At 41.8% G+C, this 13,543-nt stretch overlaps 1 protein-coding gene across 1 annotated transcript in view; it reads right to left on the bottom strand.

Annotated features, from left to right (window-relative positions):
- mindy4b (MINDY family member 4B) overlaps window positions 1-13,543 on the bottom strand; it is a 45,623-nt gene that overhangs the window by 20,611 nt on the left and 11,469 nt on the right. The window contains exons 5-6 of the mRNA XM_041204504.1: window positions 13,100-13,305; window positions 339-458 (exon numbers count right to left, since the gene is read on the bottom strand). Of these exons, the coding sequence (XP_041060438.1) occupies window positions 339-458; window positions 13,100-13,305 (326 nt within the window). The remainder of the gene's footprint in view (window positions 1-338; window positions 459-13,099; window positions 13,306-13,543) is intronic.

Genomic DNA, 13,543 nt, shown 5'->3' with positions numbered 1-13,543 from the left:
GCCGCCAGGAGGGACATCCTGAATGGCCCATCGCAGTTCGTGTGAATTAAGTAAATTGGGAGTTGCCCTTATGGGGTCGGAGGGACAGATCTTTAACTTACTAGCTGGGTGTAAAACTGGCATTGTGAATCAATTGAAATGACAATCAGATGCGATTCCATAATGAGTGGCCAATCCATGATAACAGTTAACGCTCAGGCAGCAAGTTGAAAGTTTACCCCAGAGCCTGGAGTCCATATGAGGAAACATCTGTGGATTTCTCAGTAATTAAGAGTGGTGAGGGGTTTGTGCATGATGTGGCACACATTTGGACAAGTACAGTTTTTACTAACACTGACCCTTTCTGCCTCCAGTGCATACGCCAAGTCTGAATAAGGATCTCGGAATTTGAAGTGGGATTTCTTCCATTCATAGTTGAAAACTTGAACTGCTGTTCCAAACAGAATCTTCCGTAACGCCTGTATTGAAAGGGAATCATAAATCATTACAGAGCAATCGTAGAGATACAAAAGGCATACATTTTAAACCTAGTTTCCAATCGCACGATGGACTCAATGGCCCTCTTCTTTGTCAGCTGCAGCTTGGCTCTCACTTCTGAATTAAAAACTTTTGAGTTCGAGTCCCAGTTCATGACTTAAGCACAAAAATCAAAAAGCTGACACTCCAATGCGGTGTTGAGAGGATGCTACACTGTTGGAGGTGTCATCTTTCAGATAAAACATTAAATTGAGGACTTGTCTGTCCTTGGGTGGATGTAAAAGGTACCATAGCGTGGTTTCAAAGGGCAGGGGACTTATCCCTGGTGTACTGGCCAATATTTATCCCTCAATTAACATCATAAAAGCAGATTATCTAGTCATTATCACATTTGTGGGAGTTTGCTGTGTGCAAATTGGCTGCTGTGTTTCTTACGTTGTAACAGTGACTATACTTCGAAACAAAACTGCTTCATTGGCTGTAAAGTACTTTGGGATGTCCTTTGGTCATTAAAGGTGCTATAAAAATGCAAGTCTTTTTTATATGAATCTACATTGCTGGGATTTTCTGGCCCCAGTGTGGGGTGGATGAGGCGAATCATTCAAATGTCCATTCACTCAGATTCCGTCGGCGAGAGGAGCCAGGAAATTCCGGCCATTGTTTCTATCACAGCCTTGCCTTTGGAGACAAATCTTTGATATAAACAGAATTATATAAAGAATTTAGAGCACAGAAAGAGACAATTGGGCAAAACTGGTACATATTCATATTTATCATCCTCATAAGCTTCCTCTCACCTGAATTTATCTAACCCTGTTAGCATATCCTTCTACTGCTTTCTCCCCTCATGTACTCACACTTTGCTGGTCCAGGTAGATTGTCCACTGAAAGGCAGAAAGCTATTGGACCAGGAGCAGGGTTGTGCATGTATAGTTGTTTTGAAGCTACATTTGCTGTTTTTGAATGAATGCAGACTATTAATTTAGCACTGCCAAACATTAGGATTCATCTCACAATGTAAATGGTTGATGCTCGAAAGCCAAACATGTTGGCTTATTGTGGAATGACTTCACAGACTCGTACAGCGCAGGCAATGGGCCATTTGGCCCATTTTGCCTTTGCTGGCTCTTTGAAAGAGCTCCAATCACTGTCCCTGCTCTTCCCCCCAACCCTGTAAGTTTCTCCTTTTCAACTATATCCAAGTCTCTTCTGAAAGTTACTACTGAAGTTGCTTCCATGACCCTTTAGGGCAGTGCATTTCAGTTCATAAAAACATAACAGGTTAAAAAAAAAACATTCTTATCTCTCCACTCTGGATCTTTTGGTCTTATCCTTAAAGTAATGACACACCACAAATGGGTTAATGATCAGTCTGCAAGGAAAAATCAATGACAGATCTTCTATTCTGCTGTCCCTGATTCTGTAGTCATGAAAGGTTCTGTTCATCGCAAAGCATAATTGTCAATCCAACGTGCTTGACGCAATTGGATAGCAAACCCTCCCGGTGCTTTGAGATGATTGTGTTGGGATAAGAACCTGTTGTTATTATAATGTTTCTAATTGACTGTAATATACTCAATAATAGCTGCAGTCAGTTCAAGATGACTGTACTGTACGCAGGTGATAGAAGTAGCTACACTAACAGCATTGAGTTATCTTGCGAGGTTTCCATTCTCCGCATGCCCTCCAACACAAAAGGGCTCTTGAAATTATAATAAATATTCCGGTCTGTACTTCAATGGGAGGGGGTTTAATAGACGTAGAACTGAATAAACTGAATAGAACCTCTGAGATAGACTGAACATTGGCTCAATCAGGGAAAGTAACAAGCGGTTGTGAATGAAGGCGTGCCAAAATGGCAAAGCACCATGAATGGATGCCAGGGATCAGAGCTGGGCACACTGCTATTTACACTGTAGATAAAGTACTTGGAACTGCGGATAGAAAAGCCTCCTAAGCTGTCTACTTTTGCAAATGACCTGAAAGCTTGGAAATTCCCCTTCGGGATTCTTTTGGTCGCTTTCTGTAGCTTTAGCCTAAGTTCAGCTGCGTAGTCTCTGTTGGTGGGACTCTTCCCAAAGTCAGAAGGTTGTGGGTTCAATTCCCATTCCTGAGACAAAACTTAGTCTGAGCTCCCAGTGCAGCACCGAGGGAGTGCTGCATTTTTGGAGTTGCTGCCTTTCAGATGAGGTGTTAAGACCTGTGCAAATAGATGTAAATGGGTACAATAGGATTGCGATTACGAGGACATGGCTGCAGGGTGACCAAGGCTGGGAACTGAATATCCAAGGGTACTCAATATAGAGGAGGGACAGACAAAAAGGAATAGTAGGTGGGGTGGCATTGTTAGTTAAGGATGAAATCAGTGTGAAAGTGAGAGAGGATATTGGCTTAGAAAATCTAGATGTAGAATCAGAATGGGTGGAGCTAAGAAGCAACAGTGGTGGAAAACATTAGTAGGAGTTGTCTATAGGCCTCCAAACAGTAGTGATAAGGTAGGGTATGGCATTAAACGGAAATTAGAGATGCATGTAACAAGGGTGCTACAGTCATCATGGGTGACTGTAATCTACATATAGATTGGGCAAAGCAAATTAGCAAAAATGCGATGGCAGATGAATTCCTGGAGTGTGTACGAGATGGTTTTTTGAGGAACTGACCAGGGAACAAGCTATCCTAGATTTAGTATTGTGCAATGAGAAGGGGTTAATTAATAATTTTCTTGTGTGGGGTCCTTTAGAGAATAGTGACCATAACATGATAGGATCCTTCATTAGGATGGAAAGTGAAATAGTCTGATTTGAAACGAGGGTCCTAAATCTAAACAAAGGAAACTACGAAGGTATGAGGCATGAGTTAGCTAAGGTAGATTGGGGACTTTCATTAAAAGACAGAATGAATATATCCATTAAAACAGTTATACATTCCTTTCTGGCACAAAACACAGCAAGAAAAGTGGCCCAACCATGGCTAACAAAAGAAATTAAGGATAGTATTAGATTCAAAGAGGAGTCATTTAAAGATGCTAGAAAAGGTAGCAAGCCTGAAAATTGGGAACAGTTTAGAATTCAGCAAAATACCAAGCGATTGAATAAGGGGAAAAACAGAGTATGAGAGTAAACTTGAAAGGAACATAAAAGTGGACTGTACAAGCTTCTATAAGTATGTAAAAAGAAAAAAAAAATAGTGAAGACATATGTAGGTCCCTTACAGCCTGAAACAGGAGAATTTATAATAGAGAACAAGGAAATGGCACAGCAACTAAACAATTACTTTAGCTCTGTCTTCATGAAGGAAGACACTAATAACTTCCCTGAAATGCTAGGAAACCAAAGGTCTAGTGAGAAGGGGGAATTGAAGGAAATTAGTATGACTAAAACAAGACTGCTGGAGAAATTAATGGGACTGAAAGCCGATATCCCCAGGACCTGATAATCTACATCTCAGGGTACTAAAGGAGGTGGCCATGGAAATAGTGGATGCGTTGGTTGTCATCTTCCAAAATTCTATAGAGTCTGGAGTAGTCCCAGTAGATTGGAGGGTGGTAAATGTAACCCCACTATTTAAAAAAGGAGGGAGAGAGAAAGTAAGGAATTACAGACCAGTTAGCCTAACATCAGTACTAGGGAAAATGCTAGAGACTATTATGAAGGATGTAATAACAGGACACTTAGAAAATATCAACAGAATTAGACAAGTTCAACATGGATTTATGAAAGGGAAATCATGTTTGACAAACCCACTGGAGTTTTTTGATGACATAACTAACAGAATAGATAAGGAAGAACCAGTGGATGTGGTGTATTTGAATTTTTAGAAAGCTTTTGATAAAATCCCACATAAAAGGTTAGTGTGTAAAATTAAAGCACATGGGATCGGGGGTAATATATTGAGAATTGGATTGAGAATTGGTTAGCAGACAGGAAACAGAGACTAGAAATGAACGGGTCTTTTTCGGAGTGGCAGGCAAGTGGGGTGCTGCGGGGATCTGTGCTTGGGTCCCAACTTTCACAATATATATCAATGGTTTGGATGAGGGAACCAAATGTAATATTTACAAGTTTGCTGACGACATGAAACTTGGTGGGAATGTGAGCAGTGAGGAGGGTGTTAAGAGGCTTCAAGGTGGTTTAGAGAGATTGAGTGTGTGGCCACATACATGGCAGATGCAGTATAACATGGATAAGTGTGAAGTTATTCACTTCAGTAGGAAGAACAGAAAGGGAGAGTATTATTTAAATGGTGATAGATTGAGAAACGTTGATGTACAAAGGGACCTGGGTGCCCTTGTATACTGACCACCAAAAGCAAGCATGCAGGTGCAGCAAGCAGTTAGGAAGGCAAATGTTATGTTGGCCTTCATTGTGAGAGGACTTGAGTACAGAAGCTTGGGTTTCTTACTGCAGTTGTACAGGGCCATGGCGAGACCACACCTGGAGTATTATTGACCTGGAGACGCCAGCAATTGAAGATCAATCTCCAGGGCACTGCTGTGAGCAATCCTGGAGAAAAATCATGGGGCATTAAAAAAGATTGATTTTGTCGTAATTTTCTTTGAATGTTTCTCTTTACCAGATATAAAAATACCGAAAATAGGAAAAAAAAAGGCTAATTGGCTGATGGGCAAGCATCATCCAATTGGGTAATGAGGCTTTTTGCTTTCCAATTATTGTAGGAAGGCAGCATGTCACAAGGATGGATGTGTTGGCTGACTAATAGCAAGATCGTGGGGGCAAGTCATGTTGAAACCTCCAGGAATATACTTAATCATAGTTTGGCAATCTTACAGGTGAATGATGGTGGGAGGAGGATCATGGGGTGGGGTTTGCCAGAGAGGGGAAGGAGTGGGGATCGGCAGCAGGGGCTGGGGGTGGGGTAGTAGCTCTCAGCAGGCCTCCCTCCTCCAGATGCCCGTTCCTCCAATCAGATACTGAGTCCCTTTCAACAAGGAGCCCCCTCTGGAAGCCCACAAGCAAATGGGATGTGTGCTCCCTGCACGGTGAGTCCCCTGCCTACCGCTGGGTGAATAACAGTGGAGGATGAGACCCTTAAGTGGTCATTAAGTGACCACTTGAGGGCCTCAGTTAGCGGGGTGGGTGGGGGGTGGGGGCATGGGAAGGCAGTCCACCAGCCTTCCTGCCTTGGACTGAATCGGGCTGAGGTGGGAAGATGGCGGTGTCCCCACCCTGCACCTTCCCGTCCTATTAAATTCCTCCCTGCTACCACGCTCGCCCAAGGGGCATTAAATTCCACCCAGTATTTATTGTGAAGAAACTTGGAGTTATGAGGACAGTGAAGGGAACATAAAATGAATGGTTCCAGACTGCAAATCACGGCCTCAGAGAGGGATCAGGGATGCTGGTTGCAATCACCTGGCAGTCCATTGCAGTTCAATCACATGCCCAACAATTAATGGTGCCCTTCAATTTTCCCCTTTTCCAGAAACAAACTCAATTCTCTTTCAAACCTCTATTTATTGTCCACTTCCATGTAACTTATTTTACTAATCTATCACCCGACTAATTTAGCCAATCCTTTTCATAATCTTGGAACCTTTAAGTTAGTTTACTTTGTCAGCTGAAATGATAGGCTTTAAGAATGTATCTCAGGTGTTTGTCATTACCTTTCGCTAGCTGTCAAAAGAAAAGAACAACTTGCATTTATATAGCACCTTTCACAACCACTGGACCTCTAAAAATGCTTTGCAGCCAATGAAGTACTTTTTTGAAGTGTAATCACTGTAAGAAACATGGCAGCCAATTTGCACACTGCAAACTCCCACAAACAGCAATGTGATGATTACCAGATAATCTGTTTTTGTGAGGTTGACTGAGGGATAAATATTTGTCAGCACATCAGGGATAACTCCCCGGCACTTCCACAAAATAGTCTTTGTGGATCCTTTACATCCACCTGAGCAGTTGGAGCCTTGCTTTAAACGGTCTCGTCCAAAAGACTGTACACCAACTGTGCAGCACTCCCTCAGTGTTGCACTGGCATGTCAGTTGTGATTTTTGTGCTCAAGCCCTGGAGTGGGATTTAAACCCAGAACTTTGGGACTCAAAGATGCGAGTGCTACCAACTGAGCCACGCCTGCCAACACAGTTGCCTGTTAGGAGGTGAGCAAGGACGACAAATGACAATTCCAATTCTGCTTTTCTCTCCCTTCCTATGGAAAGTGCTTGGGAATTTTGCCCCAGTAGCCGAGATAGGTCACTTACCTTCATTTACTTTCAACCCACCTTTCTGTTTCAGTGGGAATAAACTAGACTGCCTTCAACCACTCCCGAAATTAGGTGAAAAATTTGAAGCATGTTGTAGTTCCTGGTCCATCTCCATCCCCACTTAGCCCCACTTGTGTTGTTTTCTGATACATCTAAGTATATCCAGTCCCGTGCCTAAGCTGCCACTTTCATTTCCTAGAAACATTAATAGCTTCCCACTGCTGTGATTCCCAGAAGTGTAAATGGAAGCAGTAAAACAGGTAAGGCACTGCTATGAAGAAAGGTAGGATTCATGAGGTTAAAGAGTACACAGGAACATAGGAACATAGAAGCAGGAGTAGGCCACTCGGGTTGTTGAGCCTGCCCAGCCAGCCATTCAATTAGATCATGGCTCATCATCTACCTTGATGCCCCTTTCCCATGCTATCTTCATATCACTTGATCTCATTAGTATCCAGAAATCTATCAATTTCTGTCTGGAACATGATTGGACCGGCAGCTCTGGGATGCAGGTCCTCATCCTCATTTGGAGGTGGTCCCAGTGACGGCCCATTAATTGCCGCTCAGGGTCCTGTCACCTGCCTGCACATGCGGGCTTTGGTCCTGCTTTCACTCCCAGTGGCGCGACATCCTGCTCATTGTTAACATTCTGGTCTTGGCATTTTTGAACAGTTCTGGCCTTCAAATTATAATCAGGATATTGAGGCACTGACAAAGGCACAAAAAAAACAGAACTGAGAGTTTTCAGCTATCAGGAAAGATTGAACAGGCTGGGGGTCTTTTCTCTGGAAAAGGGAAGATTGAGAGGTGACCTGATAGAGGCGATTATGAATTGAGTTGATAGGGTAGATGTAGAGAAGATGTTTCCACTTGTAGGTGAGGCAAGAACTAGAGGCCATAAACATAAGATAGTCAAATAGAGAATGCAGGAGAAACATCTTTAGCCAGAGAGTGATTAGAGTGTGGAACTGGCTACCACAAGGGATTGTTGAAGTGAATAGCATAGATGCATTTAAAGTGAAGCTAGATCAGCATGTGAGGGAGAAAGAGATTGCAGGATATGTTGATGGGGTTAGAAAAGGGTAGGAGGAGGCTTGTATGCAGCATAAACACCAGCATTAACCTGATGGTCCACGTGGCCCACTACTATGCTCTTAATACTTTGTACCTTGCAATATTATGTTGGGGAGTTGCTGCTCTATTAGCAAGTGTCCCCTTCCTGGCTGTGGACAGCAAATGTTAAATCAGATAGACACAGCAGTAAAAGGGATAGTTGGAAAAGACAATGATGTGACTCAGTCTGGCAGCAAAAGAAAATGGCACTATAACTTCATGTTTAAGCCAAGTTTGATGACCCACTATTGTTCTTTATTTAAGTTGTATCTTGAAGGTAAGTCATGCGGTTTGACTTAAGTGAGTCCAATCATAATAAAACAGTTTATCAATATGAACTTGGATTTAGGAATCAAAAACACTTTCTAAATTTGCGGATGACAGCAGATTAGGGGGATAGTCAACACCGAGGAGGAATGCAACAAACTACAGGAGGGCATCAATAAACTTGTAGAATGGGCAAATAATTGACAAATGAAGTTCAACACAGGTAAATGTAAAGTGGTACAGTTTGTTAGGAAGAATAGGGAGGTTACATATTACTTGGAAGGTGCAAGTCTAGGTGGGGTAGAGGAACAAAGGGATCTCGGAGTACAAATACATCAATCACTAAAAGTTGAGCCACATGTTAGCAAAGTTACAAATAAGCAAACAAAGCACTAGGCTTTATAATACAATTGAAAAGTAGGGAAGTTATGCCAAACTTGTATCGAAGCTTAATGCGCGCAGTTCTGGTCACCATATTATAAAAGGATATTGAAGTGCTGGAGAGGGTGCAAAGAAGGTTTACAAGGATGGTACCAGAAATGAGTGGGGATACGAACATACAAACTTGGAGCAGGACTAGGCCACTCAGCCCTTCAAGCCTGCTTTGCCATTCAATAACATCATGGCTGATCTGATTGTAATCTCAACTCCACATTCCCGCCCACCCATGATGGGTGACCCTTATTTTTAAACAGTCTCCCACAATAGGAAACATGCTCTCCACATCCACCCTATCAAGACCCCTCAGGATCTTATATGTTTCAATCAAGTCGCCTCTTTATCTTTTAAACTCCAGCAAATACAAGCCTGGCCTGTGCAGTCTTTCCTCATAAGACAACCTGCCCATTCCAGGTAGTAGTTTAGTAAACCTTCTCTGAACTGCTTCCAATACTCTTTCCTTAAAAAAGGAGACCAATACTGTACACAGTACTCTGTATGATGTCTCACTAATGCCCTATATAACTGAAGCATAACCTCCCTACTTTTGTATTCAATTCTCCTTGCAATAAATGATAACATTCTATTAACTTTCCTAATTACTTGCTGTATCTGCATACTAGCCTTTTGCAATTGATGCCCTAGGACATCCAGACCCCTCTGCATCCCAGAGCTCTGCAATCTCTCACAGTTAGATAATATGCTTCTTTTTTTACTTTTCCTGCCAAAATTGACTATTTCACACTATCTCACATAATATTCCATTTGCCAGATCTTTGCCAACTCACCTAACCTATCTATCCCTTTGTAGCCTCCTTATGTCCTCTTCACATCTTACTATCCTACCTAATGATATGTCATCAGCAAATTTAGCAACCATACCTTCAGTCCCTTCATCCAAGTAATTTATGTAGATTGTAAAATTTTGAGACCTCAGCAGTGATCCCCGTGGCACACCACTCATTATATCTTGCCAACCAAAAAATACCAATTTATGCCTACACTTTGTTTTCTGTTAGCTAACCAATCTTCTTTCCATGCCAACGTTACCCCTTAAACTATGAGCAATTACATTTGATTGGCACCTTATCAAATGCCTTCTGGAAATCTAAATACAGTACATCCATTGGTTCCCCTTTATCCACAACATATGTTACATCTTCAAAGAACTCCAATAAATTGATTAAACATGATTTCCCTTTCACAAAACCATGGTGACTCTGCCTGATTACCCTGAAATTTTCCATATAACGTCCTTAATCATAGCTTCCAACATTTTCCTTATCACAGATGTTAAGCTAAATGGCCTGTAGTTTCCTGCTTTCTGTCTCCCTCCCTTTTTGAATAAGGGAGTTACATTCGCTATTTGCTAACCTAATGGAACCTTCCCTGAATCTGGGGAATTTTGGAAAATTAAAACCATTGCATCAACTATCTCACTAGATACTTCTTTTTAGACCCTAGGATGAAGTCCATCAGGACCCAAGGACTTGTTGGCTCACATCTCCAACTATTTGTTCAGTGCCACTTCCCTGGTGATTGTAATTTTCTCGAGTTCCTCCCTCCCTTCCATTTCCTGATTTATAACTATTTCTGGGATGTTTCTTGTATCCTCTAGAGTAGAGACGGTTGCAAAATTCCTGTTTATTTCATCTGTCATCTCTTTATTTTCCATTTTTAATTCTCCAGACTCACTTTCTATAGGACTAACGCTCACTTTGTTAACTCTCTTCTTTTTAAAGTATAGAAACTCTTACTGTCTTCATATTTCTAGCTAGCTTTCTCTAGTACTCTAATTTTTCCCTCCTTATCAATCTTTTAGTCATTCTTTGCTGTTTTGATATTCTGTCCAATCTTCTGACCTGCCACCCATCTTTGCACAATTATATGCTTTTGCTTTAAGTTTGATACTATCTCTAATTGTTTTTCATTAACCATGGATGATGGGTCCTCTCCTTGGAATTTTTCTTTCAGGTTGGAATGTATCTATTCTGTGTATTCTGAAATATCTGACCTTAAATGTCTGCCACTGCATCTCTAATAATCTATCATTTAACCTAATTTGCCAGTTCACTTTAGCTTGCTGTGCTTTCATGCCCTCATAATTGCCCTTATTTAAGTTTAAAATATTAGTCTTGGACTTGACCATCTCTCCTTCAAATTGAATGTAAAATTCAATCATATTATAATTGCTGCTACCTGGGGGCATCTTCACTGTGAGGTCATTAATTAATCCTATCTCATTGCACAATTTCAGGTCTAGTATAGCCTGTTCTCTGGTTGAAGTCAGAACGTGCTGTTCTAAGAAACTATCCCAAAAACATTCTATGAGTTCCTCATCTAGGCTACCTTTGCCCATCTGATTTTCCCAGTCTATACGTAGATTAAAATCCCCCATGATTATCGCTGTGCCTTTCTGACAAGCTCCCATTATTTCTTCCTTTATACCCCATCCTACCTTAATGGTTACTGTTAGGGAGCCTGTACACCACTCCCACAAGTGACTTCTTGCCTTTATCATTTCTCATCTCTACCCAAACCGCTTCTACATCCTGGTTTCCTGAACTTAGGCCAACCCTCTCTAATGTGCTAATACCTTCATTAATTAACAGAGCCACCTCTCCACCTTTTCCTAGCTTCCCGTCCTTCCTAAATGCTTCATTTGCCATTCAATAATCAGCTCCCAATCTATGTCATCCTGCAGCCATGTCTCTGTAATGGCTATTAGATAACATTTATTTATTTCTATTTGTGCTATCAGTTCATCTGTTTCATTTTGAATGCTGCATGCATTGTCCTTTTATTATTTTTGTAGCCTCTAGTCTTATCTGACTAGATAAGAGTAGATTTGTACTCCCTGTACTCTCTGTCCCTCCTGTCACGGTCTGTTTATCATTTCCCACATTGATACCTTTCTCCCTTGCCTTGTCTCTACTCTTTGATTTACCCCATCTTCCCAAATTTGATCCCTTGGCCCCATTATTTTATCTGGATCCCTCTCTACATCCTTAGTTATGTGGCTCATGAGAACACTGGTACCAGCACGGTTCAGGTGTAGACTGTTCCAACGGTACAGCCCCCACTTTCCACAGTACTGGTGCCAGTGCCCCACAAACTGGAACCCACTTCTCTCAGACCAGTGTTTGAGCCACGAATTTAACTCTATAATTTTATGTATCCTCTGCCAATTTGCATGTGGCTCAGGTAATAATCCAGAGATTTTTATCTTTGAGGTTCTGCTTTTTAATCTAGTGCCCAGGTAGGGGAGGATTGCATCTCCCTGGCCCACCAAGCAAACCTAATCTCCCCAATGATCAGACATCCCCTACCCTGCAATTCCAATACTCCTTCATGCCCTCCTCAAGTCTCCATAATCTTCACCCCTCCACCTCCAATCCCTTTGGCCATTGATGTACCTTCCCCTCTCTGATCTCTCCTTCCACTCACTCCACTCCCTGCCTGTGGCCTGGTATTGATCAATCTGGCTGACTGTGCTCAGAAAATGGACTCCAAAATTAATAATCAGATCCTTCTGTTAAATTATTTTTATCCCAATTGCAAAACTGCCCCCATCCTCCCACTTCTCTGCCTCCCCATTAATATCAAGCTGCTTGAGACCATTTACATGTGTAAGATATAATTCAGGTCATAATTGGGCAAATAACGCCACTGAACCCAGAAGGGTTTCTTTGGCAAACTGGAACTTAGAATCACTATCTACAAAGATGTAGAGAGGAGGAGGAACTTCTTCTCTCAGAGTGTTGGCAGTCTTTGGAATTCTCTTCTACAAGTAGCAGCAGAGGCTGGGTCATTGAATATACTCAAGGCTGAGTTAAGAGATTTTTGATTAACAAGGGAGTCAAGGGTTATGAGGGGACAGGCAGGAAAGTAGAGTTGAGGCCACAATTAGATCAGCCATGATCTTACTGAATGGCAGAGCAGGCTCGATGGGATGAATGCCCTCTTCCTGATCCTATTTCTTATGATCTTATGTACCACTGCTAGAACAGTGGACTTTAAAAATGCTTCTGCTCATGCTCCAAGGGCACATAATCCTGCCAAGAGACAGCATCCACTGGCTGGCGCCCCACTACCTCATTCACATATAATCCTGGACAGTGAATGTTGCAACCTGTTTGACTATAGAAACCATCCGTGTCCAAGGCCAAGAACAGAAATCTCAGATTATTTTACCCCTTCTTGTTCTCTGTGGCACAGGTCCACACTGCGTTTGTCCTCTTGCTTACTCATCCATCAGAGAAGCACGTCCGATTGTCATAACATTTTCATTGTTTAGGGACTGTCATTAAAATGACATTTTAGCTACTTACGTAGGCTTTTCTTAGGCGAACGCGAGTCAGGAATAATTAACCAGTATTTAGGTTTGACGTACAGTATTCTTAAAGAGAAACATGAATACAATAAGCTCTCATTCCTCTTTTGTCTGGTAGCACTTATTGTAGGCTGTGCATCAAGTGATATTTCATTGAGATAGAGATTACATTTCATCATTCCTTTGTTAAAATGTGATACAGTTTCAGCCACAACTGAAGAAAATTACACTGAACGGATAGGCTTACCACTGCTGTCTCCAATGTAATGGGCAGACCGCCTAGATTTGAAGATACAACAAATTCTTTTGGGACAGAGTAGGGAGCACTGAATGTGGAGAAGTGGCTACGAGACTTGACACTGCTAGACAGAGGTGACCCGGCTCCATCTTCACTGTCATCCTCAGCCTTGCGATTGTCCTGATGCTTCTGTGTAAGAGCAGAATAAAATAGGTCTTATGCAGGTATATCTCATCTAAGTCTTACATGATAATAGCTGGTTTTAGAAAACGCAATCTCATGTGGGTTTCAACAAAGATTAGCCAAAAAAAAGTAATTAATTGTTAACAGCCGTACTGAATAGCATGGAGTTGTACTTACGCTCTGGCTCTTCCTAACTTCCTCCTGTAATATCTCAATGTAATTCTGTGTTGAGACACCTGCTGTTATTCTGGCTTGCAACACATCATTACA

This window comes from Carcharodon carcharias, chromosome 2 (assembly GCF_017639515.1).
Source record: "Carcharodon carcharias isolate sCarCar2 chromosome 2, sCarCar2.pri, whole genome shotgun sequence".
NCBI classification, from domain to species: domain Eukaryota; kingdom Metazoa; phylum Chordata; class Chondrichthyes; order Lamniformes; family Lamnidae; genus Carcharodon; species Carcharodon carcharias.
This window is presented reverse-complemented; position numbering and strand designations above follow the sequence as displayed.